The sequence below is a fragment of the Dermacentor variabilis genome, chromosome 9 (assembly GCF_050947875.1).
Source record: "Dermacentor variabilis isolate Ectoservices chromosome 9, ASM5094787v1, whole genome shotgun sequence".
Classification (NCBI taxonomy): domain Eukaryota; kingdom Metazoa; phylum Arthropoda; class Arachnida; order Ixodida; family Ixodidae; genus Dermacentor; species Dermacentor variabilis.
In genome coordinates, this window is record NC_134576.1 from 123,058,425 (window position 1) to 123,078,577 (window position 20,153).

General features: G+C 46.2%; 1 protein-coding gene across 1 annotated transcript in view; it reads left to right on the forward strand.

Moving 5' to 3' along the window:
- Positions 1 to 20,153, forward strand: part of TrpA1 (Transient receptor potential cation channel A1) — a 143,269-nt gene that overhangs the window by 84,386 nt on the left and 38,730 nt on the right. Inside the window, exons 6-10 of the mRNA XM_075669202.1 lie at positions 4,802 to 4,899; positions 5,436 to 5,672; positions 8,023 to 8,223; positions 11,264 to 11,436; positions 14,648 to 14,812. Of these exons, the coding sequence (XP_075525317.1) occupies positions 4,802 to 4,899; positions 5,436 to 5,672; positions 8,023 to 8,223; positions 11,264 to 11,436; positions 14,648 to 14,812 (874 nt within the window). The remainder of the gene's footprint in view (positions 1 to 4,801; positions 4,900 to 5,435; positions 5,673 to 8,022; positions 8,224 to 11,263; positions 11,437 to 14,647; positions 14,813 to 20,153) is intronic.

The following is a 20,153-nucleotide window of genomic DNA, read 5'->3' on the forward strand; positions in this document are numbered from 1 at the left end:
GGCGACGCAGTCTAGGCAAAACCCTACGTGATCGCGTTGACCGTGTAGCTTTTGGGTGCTTCCGTTGCTGTCTGGCCAAAGCACTCGCACAAGAAATACAAAAAAATGCGCACGCGAAGGTGGGATTGAGTCTAGTGTTCCGGCACAAGAGCACCGGATACTTTTTATCACACGCACATTTCTTTCGTGGCAACGCAAAGCGGCCCTCAGACAGTTCCTGCAAGCCTAACGCCTTGTGACGTCCCTGTGTGACGTCACTGACATCTCACAGCGTGTATTCACATGAACTGCTGTAGGTATTTTTGCCATAGCTGGTGAGTTGTTGGCTTGATAGAAAAAGGTTATAACGGCACGTTTGAACACGGGACAAAGAAAGATAAACGCGCCGTTATAACCACGTTCTATCAAGCCATCGACCAACTGGTCCATCTAAGTCTCTTGCGAGTTGTGCGTTCCATATAGATAAACACTGAATGACATTAAAGTAGAGACCTGTGGGGCAGCACAAAACAAAACAAAAACGAAAAGTTGCGGGAGATCACACCTTGCGTATGATGACAGACAGTTGTAAGCATCGCGTTTAGTTTATTAGCATTTCGTTAACCGCTTCAGAAAAGCTTCGAATTGCCTAGTTCCTCACATGTGTGTTGGATCAGCATAAACTTTTAATAGGTTCTAACGTGTGTGTGTTTTATTCCTCTGAATTTACGTTTTCCGAAGTTTCACAACATCAAGTAGTGTTTTCGCATATAATTTGTATGTCAAGCGCCAACATTGAGCGGATAGAATGACTCTAGCGGGCGGCAACGCGGGCCCGCCTGCGCACTCGACCCCTTGTAATGCATGCAATTCTGCGACATTAAGGTCACTGTGATTGCTTCAGTTGAACGCCACTGTCAACAAGCATTATGAAAATTAGAGGCGCAGCACAGTCGGCAGTTAAACCTCTGCGCCTGAGGCTCTGCTTCGGGGAATCGCTTTTCCATCATTTTCATTGAAGGCGACGCGATGGTAAACATTATGCGAGGCGTATGTAGTACGTACACTGTAACTGACTATACTGTAGTTCAATAACTGCTGCTGTCGACACGAGGGCGAAATTAACGAAAACAATAATAAGTACAGAGTAGTGGCTGTTCTAAAAAGCTTTTGCTTAGATTGCTAGAACTCCTGAATGCAAAGAAGCGAAAGATGAGCGGAGTTCGATAACAATGGAGTAGTCATACGATAACCATTTTCTGACGCTCACCTAAACTTTGCGTATCTTCGTTAGTGCGTTATTGCCATTCTGTTCGATTATCTTCCTGCTGGTGCACCCAGTGTTGTTATTGGTATTAAAGGTGATACGCCCACAACGTTAAATCCGCAAAGAAAGAATAGAAACTCGTTTCGGGAAGCAAGCACTGTATTTGTTCGCAAAAGAATTCACAGTTTTCACGGGCTAAAACTACGATTTGACTACGAAGCAAGCAGTAGCGGGAGACTCCGCATTAATTTTGGCCACCCTGGGTTTTCTAACGTTTACCTAAATGTTAGCACACCAGCGTTTATTTCTTTTTTTTTTGCATTTCACTTTATCGATATGCAACCACCGCTACCGAATCGGACCCGCCACCTCGAGATCAGCAGCGCTATGCCATAGCCACTAACCTGGTGTGGTGGGTTGTATTTATTCGAATTGCATTTCGAGCGCCTAGCACCATGGTACGCACTTATACAAAGTTCATTGCGGACCCACGGACGACACGCTTGGTTCCTTCAGAGCACAGACCTTGCTAAGGGGGCCTTTTTAAACAGTTAGGTCAGTTGCGAGGCTCGAAATCAGAACAGCCGCTATCGCGACCTGTCTGCGTTAGCTACACGAGTAACGATCAGAACCGTGAACGTGAGAGGCAACCGATGTCGCCATCTGTTAGGTTCACGCGTCAGCAGAGCCCTAGACGTCCGACGTCGTACCCTCTGTCCTTCTGCTAAAGTCGAAATCGTACATGACTGAGAAGGCCTCTTGGCGTTCCGCAGACTGCTCCTAACAATGCAGTACTTTATGAATCTCTATCCAGACCTCTTACCTTAGTCGCTTCACAAAGGTTATTGATGCAAATTGGCCGCCTCAAACAGACGGCAGCCGGCCGAACCCTTCTACAGCGCCTTCGAAAGAGATCCGAGTCCCGAGCGTACTTGGCCCTTAATACTCTTGGTTACCTGGGTCTTGACGCTAGAGGTCGAACTAAGAGGTTGAAACCACCTTGGTCTTTTGCGAGCCTCGATTGTTCGTTGGCAGTTCCTCACGTTCGTGCTAAGCGGAGTTCTCCTTTGGCGGCAACGCGTTCGCTCGTACTGGAACATCTTGAAACTGAATATGCACGTCATCTTCAAATTTTTACTGATGGCTCTGTGGACAAGGTCAGAGGATCTAGTGCAGCTGCTTTTCACATTCCCTCTTTGAAGTATGATGTGCACTCTCTTGTTCAGACTGTCCAGCCTTATACATTCGCGGTCATCTTGCTCCACTTCCTCCGTCGCCATACTTGTTTTTCCTTTCTTTTTGCGTTCCTTTAGAAGACCAGACTTCGTTCTTGTGTAAGGTCTAAAGTAAATAGAACCAGTGAACACGTGCTCAAACCTATGGCACGGCGGTCCGTTGGAATTCTTGCGTCACTTGTCGAGTTGCGAAGTCGCACACTGAAGTGTTTTCCTATTTATCATCGTCTCCGACGAACAATCGTAACGCTGTGGAAATTTCACCGCGCGTGCCTCACCAAGTTCGTCAAACATGTTGGCGTCTTGAACACTTCTGACAGCACACCGCGTAGTCGGCCGGAAAACTTCGCGACCGGGACCACGCATAGCCTATCGCTATACAAAATTGATTTTACTGCGCCAGAGGTTAAAAACGTGAAACTGTAATTGCTTCATCCGTGCTTCAGTAAGTCAGCATGTCTTCCTAGCTACAGCGTCCATCTTGTCATTACCAAGTCCTTACGATCATGGTGTGGTTGTCAGGCCACTCTTCACTTTCACCTTCACTATACGGCAAATAAAACTAATGTTTGCCCACAACCAGCACTGGAGATCGAACTTACGCTTCTATGGCATCGTGCAGTTGCGGGCCGCACGCGCTAACAACTTAGCTGACCACCTGCAAGGTGGTTAGCTTTGGCACTTGGCTTATACTAACCTTAGTTAATGGTTAGCTTAGCCTAACTTTAGCTTAACCGAACCCTAGCTTAGCTAGTGGTTAGCTGAAATATATCTGCTAGCTAAGTCAGCTTTGGCGCTTGGAAATTTGTGCACGGTTTTTCGAAACATGGTAGACTGCGAGTGTACGCGACAGCATCTGTGCGAAGGTTGTGGAATCGTTGCCCAGCTGCGGCAAGTTCTTCGTTCATTCACTTTCATTTCCATTAATTTATCATTTCTTTATTTCATTTATTAAGCACAAGTAATCTCCCCTATGTGGCCGTTGGTGTCAGTGTTTGTTGGCGTCCTATGCCATGACTAATAAAAATCGGGCCTTTCGGTTAACCCGCTTTCTTCTCGTTTATTAGCATCTGCGCTTGTATTTCGTAAACCGCGGCGCGCGATTCCGTAGCGGACGAAGGCAACGCTGCGTGAATTGCGAGAAAGCGTACCTTTAATGGAAAGCATCCTCCTTGAGTGCCAACTGGTTTTTCCTGCCATCCGTGTGACTATTTTCGCGAAGCAGCTAGAGTCACCAAGCGCGAAGGTAGTGAACAACTAGCTGCAATCACTTATCCATCGCTTGACACATCCGCAGTCAGCTTCCCGCAAGTCCGCGCCATGTTTTTCTTTTCTTCTCTTTCACAAGTGGAGATTGTTGACGTTGACGTTAGCCCTAAGCGTCTACCGATCTAAGCGACAATTGACCCTTGGCACCGTGACGTCAGTACTCTCTGTAAAAGAGTGGCTCGCCCCTTCCCGGTTCAGTGAGCCACGACAGCTGCGTATAGTCTTCACGTCGCTTTGCAGTACTCTTCCTCGCCAACATGCCGCGCTTCTAGGAGGTTCTCATCCCCGCCGGGTTTGCGGAAAGTAAGCGTAAGCTCGCGGACGGGAGCTCGTTGTCATTAGGCGGTTCATACGCATGCGGCCCACGCGACCCCGCTGAAACTGAAACATATCGCCGGGCGTGAACGCTAGTTGCTCCAGTGTAATAAAACACTCTTTAACATTGTTCGAAAACACACCGTTCAACAGCCGCTGCTTCATTCCGACGGCACAAACCTTCGCGCACTCGTTACAGCTGCTGTCACCGTGTGGCCAATTAAAGTAACACCATTCGTGATAATCCTCGTTCTAACAAAACAACAATGCTTCGCATCACGTCGTGCCTAACTGGGGGTTGGGGCTACCGGAATCGGATATGGTAAACCACTGTACTAGTCTGAAAAATGCTGCGTTACCAATGGTGTTTCGCTCTAACTTCGTGCAATTTTATTCTATTACCTGCATTAGATTGCATCTAGCGAATAAAACTATACTTGTAGAGCATCATTTATTGTTAACCCTTTGTGCAGTGCTTCTAATATATTGTTACGTACCCTAAAGCTTGGTTTTCCTCTCGTGCTTAAGCCTCAAATATGGCCTCGCAGTATCCTGCAAAAGAAGTAAACTATACTGTTATTTCTTAACAGACGAAAAATAAATAAATAGCACACGGTACATTTGCACCTCCATGCTGCGTAAGTGCTAGACTCTACGACTATTGGATTTCGTTCGCGCACGACGAAAGCGCGATTATCATTTCATTCGCTTCTTGCGCGCGGCCATTTCTCCGCAGGCGAGTCCAGCGGCTACTCCAGAGCTGAGATGATGAAGCTCTATGACGCCGATGGGAACGTGCCTCTTCACTCTGCGGTCCACGCCGGAGACATAAAAGTGTGTATAGCTCAGTAGCCCCACAAGTGTACATAATTAGAAGTGATCTTGTACGTCTTCTTCTTTTTGCCATCAAAAAAAAAGTCCCGTGATACTTAAGGACAAAGCTTTACCTTAAAGGCTTCTTCTGTCTAAGTACGTGGAAAGCGACAAATAAACTCTCTCAGCATTCAATTAGTCACTGCATTTGATGGGATTTGTTGCATTTAACGTAGGAAGATAAAATATAAAGCGTAAGAACTGAAGGAAGCTGATCTTTGAAGTAGGCCATCAATGCCTTGTCAAAAACAAGTTGTAAAAAATGGACATTAAGGGGACGCGAAGACGTGAAGTCAGTCAGTCAGTCAAGTAAGACGAGTCACACGCTACAACAGCTGACAGAAGCGATTCTGAATATTTGGCGGGGTTCATCGTTTGCAGGCTCGGAATTCTAAATCCTGCTAGCTGTTTTTTCTTGTTATTATTATTCTTATCGTCGTTATCATTATAACGCGCGTCACTTTCTTCTTGGGGGACGCGTGGCGTCGTGATCGCAGGCGGTTCAGCTGTGCCTCGAGAGCGGCGCGCTGATCAGCACCCAACAGCACGACCTGTCGACGCCCGTGCACCTGGCGTGCGCCCAGGGCGCCATGGACATCGTGCGGCTCATGTTCTCCCGGCAGCCGGACCAGCGTGTGCACTGCCTCACCTGCAGCGACGCCCAACAGATGACGCCGCTGCACTGCGCCGCCATGTTCGACCACGTCGAGCTCGTCGAGTACCTCGTCTCCGAGGTGCGGGCTGCTCGACCTTACGCGTATTCCAAGCTAATGAGTCCGACCAAACCCAGACTTCCTGTATACTGAACACTCTAAAAGCAGTTGCACCCGCCGTGGTTGCTCAGTGGCTATGGTGTTGGGCTGCTGAGCACGAGGTCGCGGGATCGAATCCCGGCCACGGCGGCCGCATTTCGATGGGGGCGAAATGCGAAAACACCCGTGTGCTTAGATTTAGGTGCACGTTAAAGAACCCCAGGTGGTCAAAATTTCCGGAGTCCTCCACTACGGCGTGCCTCATAATCATAAAGTGGTTTTGGCACGTTAAACCCCAAATATTATTATTACTAAAAGCAGTTGCACCCTTCGGGGTGTATATCTGCCACACAACAACGATCGTCATCTGTCTTGCCCGCATTCCCTTTCTTTGACGCTGCGAGCCCGGTACTTCCAAGCCACGAACGGCATGCGCGTTCTCAGCATGACAGAGCATTCTCGACAGGAAAGTAACGAGCGCAGCGTTTTCAAGAAATGAAAGGCGGGCAGGAGAGATGACGATTATTGTTGTGCGGCAAATATGCACCCCCAAAGGGTGTAATCCTTTTTTAGAGTGAAGCAGGGTTTTGGGTACGGGCTAGTTGGTATTCCATTGCAAACATCACTTACGGCGCGTACGTAGACAGAGGGAACGAAAGAACTAGACGAAGACTAGTGCTGCGTTTGATTAACGCGCGTCGCGTAGGATATAGTCACGTTTATTCCTCAAGCCGGCTGCTGATATACGCTGTAAAAATTTTTACGCCCTTACGGGTGTTTTCTTGTCTCACTGCTAACAGCCTTAGCGTTAGGGTCCTACGAAAAATTTACGGAGGAGGACAATGCAGCTCTAACTAGACGTGCGATGACAAAAGACATAATTGAAAAAAAATTGAATTATGGCGTTTTACGTGCCAAAACCGCTTTCTGATTATGAAGCACGCCGTAGTGGAGGACTCAGAAAATTTCAACCAGCTGGGGTTCTTTAACGTGCACCTAAATCTAAGTACACGGGTGTTTTCGCATTGTGCCCCCATCGAAATGCGGCCGCCGTGGCCGGGATTCGATCCCGCGACCTCGTGCTCAGCAGCCCAACACCATAGCCACTGAGCAACCACGGCGGGTACATAATTGAAAGCTATCTAATCATTCTGACAGCCTTGTGCCCACAGAAGTATGCAACAAGAAAATTTCTCAGGGAGAGATATGAAACTCTCCCGTCGGATATTTCTGTGCGCCCAAGGCTGTCGGGATGATTACACAATTTTCAACTATGTCTTTTGTCATCGCACGTCTAGTTAGAGCTCCGCTGCACCCCTCCATAATTTTTTGTAGGGCCTTAACGGTAAGGGTGTTAGGAGTGCGACAAGAAAACACCCTTAAGGGTGTAAACATTCTTAGAGTGATATGCAGCTTGCGACCCTCTCCGAATTAGTCGGGGCGCTCAGTAACAGCTTCGCCCCAATGACGTGAGGCCGTTATGTCGACGTCACAACTACGTCGTGCGGCACTTATGTTCACATAATAAAACAGATGGCGCGCAGGAATGCTCTCTGCCAGAGATATGCCAAGGCGCAATTACTTGAGAAGAGTTTCGTGTGATGGAATTACCGCGATAGGAGGAGGCTTAACCCTCGGATAACAAGCTCTGGCTTCGAGTCCTGCAAAATAAAAAAAGCTCCGTTGGGGTTCTCGGCTAGCCGAATTACGTTTTGGAGTGTAGCACGTGAATGTCGTGTCAACCTATCCCTATTGTCAAAAGGGCACAGTTGTGGCAATTCGTACAAACGGCGAGTTCACTGTAGCAAACTTGTGACGCTGTATACAAACAGGTGTGAAATGTCACAGCGAAACTGGCGTCTCTCGCAATATTTACCGTCGGGAATTCTTCTAAAACTGCAGACTCGAGCGAGGCCGTGCTTTATTGTCACAAGTTTTTCGATAGATTTCGACCTTCTGGCTTCAAATGGCTTTGGAACTTTAAAACTTATTTTTTTTTTTTCATTTTCAAAGAAACATTGTATTTTAAACCCAACGTTTTACAATCATTCTTCAAATTCCAGAAGGTTAATTGCGTTGCTGTGCCTTGAAAACAATCTATTTTGTTCGAAAATTCAGAAAGATTTGTTGCCGTTAATAACGTCGCCCGAGCGTCTGAAACCCACAAGCTCGAAGTTCCCGCGGTAGCTGAACCACGGTGGCGCCCAAAACTTTCCACCAGAACCTTTCCGTATAGAAAACTCTATGGCTCACACATGACTTCCGAGATCGGGCGGCGACCCATCTCGGAGTTCACGCTTCCGCGCAATTCGTGCCGCGTGCTTTGAAACAGGGTGCCAGCATGAACGCCACGGACAAGGAAGGCCGCACGGTGATCCTGCTGGCGGCTGCCCGCGGCGCCTGGAAGACGGTGACCGCCCTGCTGAGGCTGGACGCCGACCTGAGCGTCAAGGACAACCTGCGCCGCAACCTGCTGCATCACATCGTGCTCAGCGGGGGGCTCCTGGACGACTTCCACGGGGAGATCAACGAGGTACGCGGCGGGCGGTCGCACTTTGACTGGGATTCGATTTGTTAGTGGCCGCGAGTGGAAACGCTGGCAGCTGTGAACCACTGTGACGCCGGCGTTTGCTAAGCAAACGATAGAATTTCCAGTAACTCGAGAATGGCGATAGGAGGTCTTCACTGTTATTAATGATATTATTATTATTATTATTATTATTATTATTATTATTATTATTATTATTATTATTATTATTATTATTATCGTGGTCGTCGCCGTCGTCGTCGTCGATGATGATGATGATGATGATGATGATGATGATGATGATGATGATGATGATGATGTACGTAATATTGAGAGACAAGAAAACAAGGGAAAAGCAGGCTGGCAAGTATAGAAGAATGACCACAACGCCTGTCTAGCCCGCGGAAAAGAGAAGATAGCAATACAGAAATAAAAGATATATGAAGAAAGGGCGTGGAGGAGGTCGTTATGAGAGCGTTCTGGCGCTTACAGCGCGTTTTCTATAAGTGCAATATCGCTGGAGCTCATACGAGAGCATTCGAGCAATAATGAATCCTGGAAACGGGCTAGAAGAGTCTACGGGAAAAAAAAAGAAATTGAAAAAGAAAGACAGCAGTATTGCAACAGGTTCTACAGTTTCCACTAGTAGACACAAGCCAATCAATCAAGGGAATGCAATAATAAGAAATACCATGCAAAACTTGCCTATACACAGTTGCAATATCACTATTTGAAAGCACGCCTTATTGATGACGACTGTGGAGAAGCAACATTTGTTGCTGGCACAGTTAGCACAAATCTGTACACGCAGACAGTTCAAGCGAGATACCGAATGGGGTATCTTTGTTTATCGTAAACTGCGCGGTCGAGGTTGATCGCGAGATAAATCAAAAAGAAACACTTTGAGCCACGCGTAAAGAAGAAATAAAATTATTCGGACTGTAGTTGTTTATCTGCGCCCCGTCCAATAGCACCACTACAAGCGATGTAAATGACAGTACAAGGACCTGACAAGCGCAGGCCACTGTCCACGTCTCTCCCGTCGCTCTCTGTCCACCGTTTCTGACCCTCTAACAATCGATCGTCGTGCTCGCAAAAAAGGGTTTCATATGGGAGGCTGACAAAGAAAGGGAGGATTGCCCCCGGATAGCGAAACCCGATAGGTCGATTACTTCTCGTTGCGAAGTCTTACTCACCGTCTCTACTACTGAACCTGCCCTGTCGTGGCCCTTGATCACAAAGCTTCTTCTCGATCGTGTTAAAAAAAAAACAGCCTTGCAGCTGGCGCTAGCTGTAGCTATGATCACTGCACCGTATCCTGTTCGGAAACCTCGCAGCTTCGCAGAAGCGAGCGTCAGAATGAGTTCCAGCTGAAGGTACTGACAAGGGCCACAGGCAACCATAGATACCATACACCGCTGGGGCCGTCGACGCCAGTAGTCATGCGACACTGGCGTCTAAAGAGTTCAGGCACCAGCCATTCGCGGAAGCTAAAGCTGGCTTCAACTATACACTTATAGGCATATATATCGACATTATGTCGACTGTCTGTAGGCAGACTTGTATAATACTTCAATTTCATGCAGAGATATTGTTGTCGCGTGTATAAGCTGCGCATGCTGCTTTCAAATATTAGACCATGTGCTCTTAAACAACCAGAGTATTTGAAATCGCGGGCTTATATGAAATTTTAATCAGCAGTAAAGCTGCTTACTACAGAGCAAAGTTCAGTTAAAAACCTTGTTTCCCTTCGTCACCGGCGCGCTATTATTGCCCTAAGATTTCTGTAGCGTTGGCTCTAAATATCAAGACACGAAGCCAACGCCAGTGGTGCAACAGGTTTCGTGGTCCACCGTCTTGTAAAATTCATGTGTAAACCGTAATCAAGACACCCGCCGTGGTTGCTCAGTGGCTATGGTGCTAGGCTGCTGTGCACGAGGTCGCGGGATCGAATCCCGGCCACGGCGGCCGCATTTCGATGGGGGCGAAATGTGAAAACATCAGCGTACTTAGATTTAGGTGCACGTTTAAGAACCCCAGGGGGTGAAATTTCCCGGAGTCCTCTACTACGGCGTGCCTCATAATCAGAAAGTGGTTTTGGCACGTAAAACCCCATATTTATTCAAGACGTTAAACGTAACTTGTGTCAAACCATTAAAAAGGATATGAGCGCAGCGCAAGTAGGACCAGCGCATCATTTTTTTATCTGCCCCAATGAGCGACTCACGGAACTTTTTTGACACCGCGGACACGGGATGACATTTTTCTTCCATCATTCTTCGATGACAGGGATGTACCGACTATGCTTATGGAAGGCTAAGTCTTCTATTTGTTCCCTCTATTTTGCGCACGCACACATCTGCGATCTAATCAGCTCAAATTAACGATAAAAGTTACGAACGTTCCCATAGCCTGTGGGCAACTTTTCTTTGCAATGCCTCTCTATCCAGGAAGCAGAGGATACCAGCATACGTCAATGATTTGGCCTTTGCTACCTTATTCTTTTATGCTTCCTGGCTATTTGGCACTGTCTTTCTCTACATCTGAATAATCGCGATGAAGAAGCCAGCAATAATTATTTATGAAATATTATTGTTATAATCAGCCTATTTTATCTCCGCTGTAGGACGAAGGCCTTTCCCAGCGATCTCCAATTGTTCCTGTCTTGCGCCAGCTTGCCCTGTCTTATACCTGCAAATGTACTAATTTCATCACACCACCTAGTTATCCCATTTTCTCAACTGCGCTTCCCTTGTCTTAATACCTCATTCGGTAACTCTAATAAACCACCGGTTATCGGCCTTACGCATCCCATAGCCTACCCGGCTCCTCTTTATGCCGAATTGAAGGAACATATACGCCCGGAACTCCAATTCCCAATAGCAAACTTTCATCATTTGAACATGTAAGTTTCATATTCATATGGTATTTTTACTGCGGAGTTACGGGCATGTAACACTCGTAAAAATGAATGTTTGAACTCTGTTGCTCTTGCAGTGCCGAAAGTGTAACTGATGAAACTTCTTCGCACGGTGTTATTTTACAGCGACTGAAAGACTTCGCCGAGCTGCTCAACGAGCGCGATATCCAGGGCTGCACAGCGATGCATTACGCTTCGAGAAACGGCCAGCTCAAAACAATCGAAAGCCTGCTCCACTTTGGCGCCATCGTAAACCTCAAGAACAACGACAATCAGTCGCCCCTACACTTTGCCGCAAGGTGAGCGACCAGCAGTAGCCGCAGTGAACAGGGGTGCATTGGGATATTCCTTTTGTTCCTTTTTGAAATGTTCTAGAGGGGCAATAGAGTCACGACAAGTGTTGCAGAATTACAAATTGTTAACGACTCTGCAACTGCAACATTGATAGCGCGAAAGAAATGCACCTCTCGCATCGTGATTCGAAATGTTGCAACGATTGATCTATTTCGAGGCACAGGTCTGATATCTCTAATCAGCGCTTGAGTCACAAGTTGGTGTAAATAAATCCCGAACCACTCCCCCTCCCCTTCTCATTCTCTAGTCTTTTCCTCGCAAGGTCACTTCAACCTGTCATTCACTAAACCATGAAGTGCAAATCCTTGCAATTTTAAGTTTCGACGATGTTAAGATGTTAACCATGTCGCTTTCCCGGAGACGGCTAGATAAATCAAATATAGGAATGCCATGGAGAGATTTTGTTTATTGACTGTAATGTGCCTCGTGAAAAGCGGCTAATGGCAGGACAGACGAAGAGAGGAGCAAGCAAATAGATAGCAAAGTAAAATATTCGTGCGCTGGACCGGGTTACTGAGTCGCGCGTGGCGGTTCAGGTGAAATGACTTTGCAAACTACCGCAGCACTCTCGCGGATTTGCGCATTGCGCACGTACATAGCCACAATTGGAAAATGTTGACTTATGAGGATGAACAGCCACCATACAATCTGGACGCTATGGTGGAGCGAGTACTTCAGCTTCAAAGAAAATGCATACTCACGGTGTGTATTGAACAGCGTCGACGCAATCACAAAAAAATTTTAAGGCAACAACGTGCTATACAGTCCCATAAGAAACGAACGTTGTTACGTACCATCGAGTCACTTTCGACTCTTGGTAACGCCATGAACATAGCAATGCCACTAAAAATTGCTTAAAACAAGTTTTTTTTAAGCTCACTGAGACGATTCCCTGTAGCCCGAATGATGACATCTAACCATCTCGCGCACTGGCTTGCCCGTTCTCTCTCCGGTCTTCAGCTTTAGCAAGCGTTAAACTACGTTCCGTTGAACTGGCAGCCGGCATGATGTGACCGAAATACGCGAACGTTAGTTTCATGGATTTGCTTTGAAGGAACATTGGGGTTTAATCTCCCTCAAGTCCGAAAGAGTGGTTGGTCTGACAGTCAATGGATTTCTCAAGGAATGAATAGGGAGCCAAAAAATAAAGGCAATCCTTGCTTGAAGCCAGACAGGGTCGTTTGCCTAAAAGAGAGAGAGAGAGAGAGAGAAATAACGGCAAAGGAAAGACAGGGAGGTTAACCAGAGATTATTTCCTGTTGTCTAACCTGTATTGGGGGAGGGGCAAAGGGATACGATAGGTGAGAGAGAGAAAAGGAAAGAAGTGAAAAAAAGAAAAAACACACGCACACACGCACACACGAGCTATTTTTATGGGCACTGTCACGCAGCCTGCAAAGGCGTTCCTAGTGTTACGCAGTGTCACCTTCCAATCCTAAGTCACACAGTGTACAGTCACACTTTGTCAGAAAGTCCCGTGTCTTTTAAGTACTGCAGCAGCGCCTTCATAGCGGATCGCGCTGATGATCGCGTAGGCCAGTTTCCAAGGATATTTTCTATTATTGGGCGCCTCTCCAGTTTGTGTAGAGCGGCTGAGAGGACTGCTCTTTGTGGATTGAAACGAGGGTACTCACAAAGAAGGTGCGTGATTGTTTCATTGTACACGCAGAAGTAGCAAAGTGGGTGGTTGGTCATTACGATAAGAAAGGATTACGCATTTGAAAATGCTATTCCACGCCATAGACGGACCAGAAGGGTGCAGTTACGTCGTGGAAGGTCGGGCGGAATATGGAGCTGCAAATTAGGGTCCAGGGTATGAAGGCGTGCACTTGTTAACTCGGATGAATTCCATTGAGTCCGTGTCAGGTCACGCGGAAGTGCGAGTTTATTTCTCGGCGTCGGCTCTCGAAAGAGGACGGTCAAGGAATGCGGGTTACATGTATACAGCTGCGCAGGTTTCCCCAGTTGGGAGTTCCTTACTCTCTCCCTTTCTTGCTCTTTCTATTCCTCTTTTCTCCACCCCCAGTGTAGGGCAGCAAACCGAGCTCTCTTCTGGTTAACCTCCCTGCCTTTCCTGTCCTTGCTTTCTCTCTCTCTCTCTCTCTCTCTCTCTCTAGGGGGATCAGTAGGCACTCGTATGCGATACCGCGTGACCTTTAAGCTTTGAAGCTGTAATCAAGAGGGCTAGTTTTATTTAAATACGAAGGATTTCGTCATGTTCATGATGTCATTCCTTGAAATCGAGCTTGGCGTTCTTTGATGGCCGACAATATGCACGTGGCGGTTCCGAGGCATTGAAAGCATAGGCGACCTTATATATATGCACCGAAAGGAACCGCATAGCCACGCCACGAGCCCTTTGGCTCTGCGCCATATTCGTAAATACATTTTGAAGAGCCAGAACTTTTGAATATTTATAGTGTTCATACCGTGACCGGGAAAATAAAGGCAACAAGGAGTCAGTATTACACAAAACGCATCACGAAGTTAATGATCATTTTGCCAAGGAGGAAGATATCACATTTCCCGCGTCACAAGGTTTTGCATTCTTACCGCCAGTGAATATTTGTTAGACTGAAGAACTTAATTATTAACTCTTTGCTGGTTTCCCTTATTGGGCAGTGCTAATGAGAGGGAACTACTTGAATATTTCAATATGACAAGTCATCTACATTTAGCGTGCTCACTATTTACTCAGAAGTTTCGGAAAGCCTGATTTTATGTTGTAGATGTTGATTTTATTGTGTAATGAAGCCTTGCGAGCAGCTCAACCTACTATACAGACTCGAAAAAGTCAATCATTCATTGCGCTTCACAAACGCACTTTTAACGACCACTGGCACCAACGGTTACTGAAATGTGAGAGCAAAAATGATTTTTTTTTTTTTTTGTAAGCTCGCGCCAAGCATCCAGCAGGAATCGTGCATTTGAAGGTAGTTTTGCTTTCAGAAAATGTTTGGACGTTCGCGCGTTACGCGGGTATTTAAGTTGTGCAAAACTCGCAATGATCGTTACCAACTGAACCATTTCCTCATCCTGAGAAGTGCTAGCGTGAGCGTTGGCAAGGTATCTGGCACAACCTTCGCCAGGTCTGCCGCCGTTTCGGTGAAATGCCATCCCAGCGACACCAATCGCGACATCTTTCCCGCGCTGTAGGTACGGTCGTTACAACACGGTTCGCCACCTGCTCGAAAGCAAGAAGGGTCACCTGATCATCAACGAGATGGACGGTGAAGGCAAGACGCCGCTACACATAGCTTCGCAGAATGGACACACTAGGGTGGTCCACCTACTCCTGGTGAAAGGCGCACTACTTCACAGGTGAGTGCCAAAAGTTCGGACGTCTCTTTAGAGCCTGTACAAGAAGTCGACACCAGCGGATTGCTATGGATACACGAGTGCCTTACTTACCGAACAAACGAGAAGAAAGGGGGTTGATCGAGGAACCCAATTTCAGTTAGTCGTATCACATAGAAGCCAACAAACAGTGACACCGAGGACAACATAAGGGAAATCACTTCTGCTTAATAAATGTGATAAAGAAACGATAAATAAATGGAAATGAAAGTGGATGAAAAAGCAACTTGCCGCAGGTGGGGAACGATCCAACAACCTTCTCATGGGATCGTTCCCCACCTGCGGTAAGTTGTGTTTTCATCCACCTTTCATTGCCATTTATTTATCATTTCTTTATTCCATTTATTAGGCCGAAGTAGTTTCCCCTATGTTGTCCTTGGTGTCAGTGTTTGTTGGCTTCATATGATATTACTTAACGAACACTCATATAAGTTCTTTGTCGTAAATTACCCATTCTTCAGTGCCAGAACTACGCATTTACTGACAAAATTCATTCCTCATTTTTCTGTTAAGCATGTAACCCTGAGGCAAAGCAGTAGTAAGTGAAGGAATGCAGCCATGGCCAACTGCATTGGTAAAGCGGTGGAAAAAGCTATTCCTGCTGGCCGCATTGACAAAATAAGTTAAAGAATGTACTTTTCTTCCTTGATGAAACAAGTGAAATTCATGATCGGTAAATCCAGATGTGAAGACCCGTCTAGCAGTGACTTGCTGAATGTGCGACCACGCGCAAGTTCCTTTATTTTTTGCATGATTGCCAAAGTTTCTCGTGATCGCGTGCTTGATGACTCAAATTCCAGTGCACATTCTAGTGGGATATGATGATCAGGAGCCCTCCACCAAGACCTTTTCGGTAAGCTTGTGAAGGCGAGAAAGAATAATGATATTTTAGGAACGTTCACCTCGTCCTTAATTGAGGAACGGACAAGAAGATTGCTTCCAAACTCAATTCTCTCGGTTGTCTAGTCAAGGTTAAAGCCGGTGATTCAAAATATCATTCTATATAAACATCCAATTAAATATGCGCTTTCATGGCAATAGCAATGACCAATCGAATAAACATTTTCTCCTAGTTTCGTAAAACGCCGAGGCAAGCTGTTTCTCCACTTGCTGCTCCGGTATCGATTTGTCGACAATCGAAATAAAATAAAATAAAATTCAGGGCTAAACGCGAGGACACCGGTGTGTCACCTTGAATCCTTTCTTTCTTTTCTTTTTTTTTTGTCGTGGGCTATGAGCAATACTTTAGGAACTTCGCTGGTGCAGCTTGGGGTTACACAACGCCTCAAGAAGATGTCCTTTCGTTTGAATTCCATGCGTCGGGTAATTGAACGGTGGTCCTGTCACGGACATCTTTCTTGAGCGTCGCTTTATGCAGCTGGACAAAGACTCAAGAGAACGTGGGCTCACGTTTGTGCCAACGCTCGCTTGGATGAATCTTTCCGTTTTGTAATCGGATGGATTTTATCCCAGCTTTACAGAACAGGAAGAAGCGTCTGCTGATTTCATCTCCCTATTTTGCTGAGTGAAGAGTGTTCTCTTTTTTTTCTTCTTTGTGAGAGAAGTAAGAACCTTGTGGAAAGCCAAACTGCAGAAAAATACTGGCAGATGATCTGAGATGCATATGGCCAGCACATTGGATTTTTCTTTTCAATTATTGCGAAGTATGGCACATCTGTTTCGATATAATGAACAACAGTATATGCCAGCTCACCACAAAATGAGATGTTCTGTGTCGTCATAATTGGTCTCATTCACTCTGTTTTGAAGCGACCCTTCTGGCTGCAGCACCCCTGTGGTATCATTAGCTGTAGGCAAGCATTGTGTTCTATTATCAGCTTCTTCAGGCACAGCCTCATGCCCTTGTCTCGCACGAGTGAACAGGCAGCAGGCATTACATGTGTGTTCCCTCGAGCATCACTGCGTTTTCTTTCTAAACTATTTTGCCTCACCACTTCTCTTATAATCATCATCCATCCCAATACTTTCACTCCCCTTCCCTCTTCCCCAGTTGCAGAGTAGCAGACTACAACGCACTAGCTCAGGTCGACCTCTCTGTCTTTCCTATCAATAAATTCTATTAATTATTGCCTCAAGCTTTTGATACATGTCGTCGTTTGAAGCAATAACTTCTAATCAGAAGAAGAGTATAGGATTACTTTTTCGCGAGCCATATTTCTGTCCAGAAACGCGGCGTCCGTTAATATTTCTGCAGTTATTTATCGAGTGGAGATTCCCTACGAAAAAGAAACTTGCGCACGAAACGTCGGCGATAATGCTCAATGTAAGCGATTAGCCGAGCGCCTCTACAGAGCCATTCAATTTATGACAGGAGTGACGGGCTTTCAGACGCATATATAGTTGCAGTCGGGACATTGGGGCAGCATTGCGGTAGCGTTTGCTGTTTTATTCCGTTATTCCGTAGAGAAGAGGGCCATTGGCCGGCGTATGTATGGCCGCGTGGTTTAAGTGGCTATAAATGCAGGCCGATTCTCCCTATCTGTGTTGTCGCAAGCAACGCGAGCGCCGGCATGGGAAGCGACCTGTAAACCTTTTGGCAATGCTCTCTCTTCCGACCAGCGCGTGCATCTCAAATAACTACACGCATTGGCGTTTCGGCCGTGAATGTACCTCGTCACCAAACACCAACCACCAGCCACCGATCACCAGTCACCAGCCCCCATTTACCGACCAGCCAGCCACCGACAACTATAACGGGCGAAAGAATCAAAGGAAGCTATCCGCATTAAAAAAAATTTCTGCGATATTAGGCGATTCCTTGGAAGCCGGCACAAAAGTTTTAGCACATGTGCAAATAACATCATCTTCGTATAGACAGACAGACAGACAGACAGACAGACAGACAGACAGACAGACAGACAGACAGACAGACAGACAGACAGACAGACAGACAGACAGACAGACAGACAGACAGACAGACAGACAGACAGACAGACAGACAGACAGACAGACAGACAGACAGACAGACAGACAGACAGACAGACAGACAGACAGACAGACAGACAGACAGACAGACAGACAGACAGACAGACAGACAGACAGACAGACAGACAGACAGACAGACAGACAGACAGACAGACAGACAGACAGACAGACAGACAGACAGACAGACAGACAGACAGACAGACAGACAGACAGACAGACAGACAGACAGACAGACAGACAGACAGACAGACAGACAGACAGACAGACAGACAGACAGACAGACAGACAGACAGACAGACAGACAGACAGACAGACAGACAGACAGACAGACAGACAGACAGACAGACAGACAGACAGACAGACAGACAGACAGACAGACAGACAGACAGACAGACAGACAGACAGACAGACAGACAGACAGACAGACAGACAGACAGACAGACAGACAGACAGACAGACAGACAGACAGACAGACAGACAGACAGACAGACAGACAGACAGACAGACAGACAGACAGACAGACAGACAGACAGACAGACAGACAGACAGACAGACAGACAGACAGACAGACAGACAGACAGACAGACAGACAGACAGACAGACAGACAGACAGACAGACAGACAGACAGACAGACAGACAGACAGACAGACAGACAGACAGACAGACAGACAGACAGACAGACAGACAGACAGACAGACAGACAGACAGACAGACAGACAGACAGACAGACAGACAGACAGACAGACAGACAGACAGACAGACAGACAGACAGACAGACAGACAGACAGACAGACAGACAGACAGACAGACAGACAGACAGACAGACAGACAGACAGACAGACAGACAGACAGACAGACAGACAGACAGACAGACAGACAGACAGACAGACAGACAGACAGACAGACAGACAGACAGACAGACAGACAGACAGACAGACAGACAGACAGACAGACAGACAGACAGACAGACAGACAGACAGACAGACAGACAGACAGACAGACAGACAGACAGACAGACAGACAGACAGACAGACAGACAGACAGACAGACAGACAGACAGACAGACAGACAGACAGACAGACAGACAGACAGACAGACAGACAGACAGACAGACAGACAGACAGACAGATAGATAGATAGATAGATAGATAGATAGATAGATAGATAGATAGATAGATAGATAGATAGATAGATTTTTTATGCATAGAAAGCCAGGGAGGTTAACCTGAGGCAGTTTCGGTTGGCTACCCTGCACGGGGGAAGGCTTGAGGGGAATCAAAAGAGGAAGAGAGCGGAAAGGGGGATAAAGAGAAAGAAAGACAGGCACGAAAAAACCGCTTACACTACATAGCGGTAGTGTACTTCGATACTGAGTGTCAACGACCAAATGCAGAATGCGCAGATTTTCTTTCTAAGTAATCTCTGTCTTTCACCGGCATGTACAGCAACAAGATTGGCTGGCATTTTCTCTTAAGAACATTTGTAGCGTAGGACATTTTTGTGAACCGTCCCCGGTACTAGAAACATGCATCCCCACGAAGCCAGAAATTATATATATATATATATATATATATATATATATATATATATATATATATATATATATATATATATATATATATATATATATATATAAAATTTGCAGAAACGCCACCGGCTCAAGTTCTGACTTGTTTTTTGTACCATCAATGTCCTGCCCTTTTTATTCCATATTAATCACCACCAAAACTTTGTAGCATCTGTTCAAACCCGGTTACGATGCTTTGCTAAAGCCTAAAATCCACCTATCATTTCTGGTACGCTGAGTTAAGCAGCTGAAAAGTTTAACGTTTTTTTACCCAGTCACAGTTCCCACCGAGGAAAATTAGGAGGAATGGCTTAGCTATTATAAGGGCCATGCAGGGTACGTTTGTACAAAAACAAAGAACGATGTGCTAGCAGTGTGTTCAAAAAGACTGGTTGATTCATCGTTGGAAAAAAGAAAACAGAAACAGAGCGACAGAGGACAGAGCGCTGCTGTCTTGTGCTCTTCGCTCGCTCGTCCTGTGTCGCGCTGTTTATTTTATTCCAACGGTGCGGTGTTCGAATAGTAACCTAACAAGTACAGTAATTATTTATTAGCGACTTTTCACTTGAATTATACACAACTGTAAACTGAAAAGCCCTACTATAGGCTATGCGTTAAGATTACTGTGCTTAAATGACAATTTCGAGGTATCAAAACAGAGTAGCGTACTTATGCTACGCTGAGCATTACAGGGAACCAGCGAAAGAAAGTTGATGCAGTAATCCTTAGTAGCATTTCTGATACGCTGGTGCGAGCCTTTAGTCGTAATAGTTAAGCAAACCGATTACTAA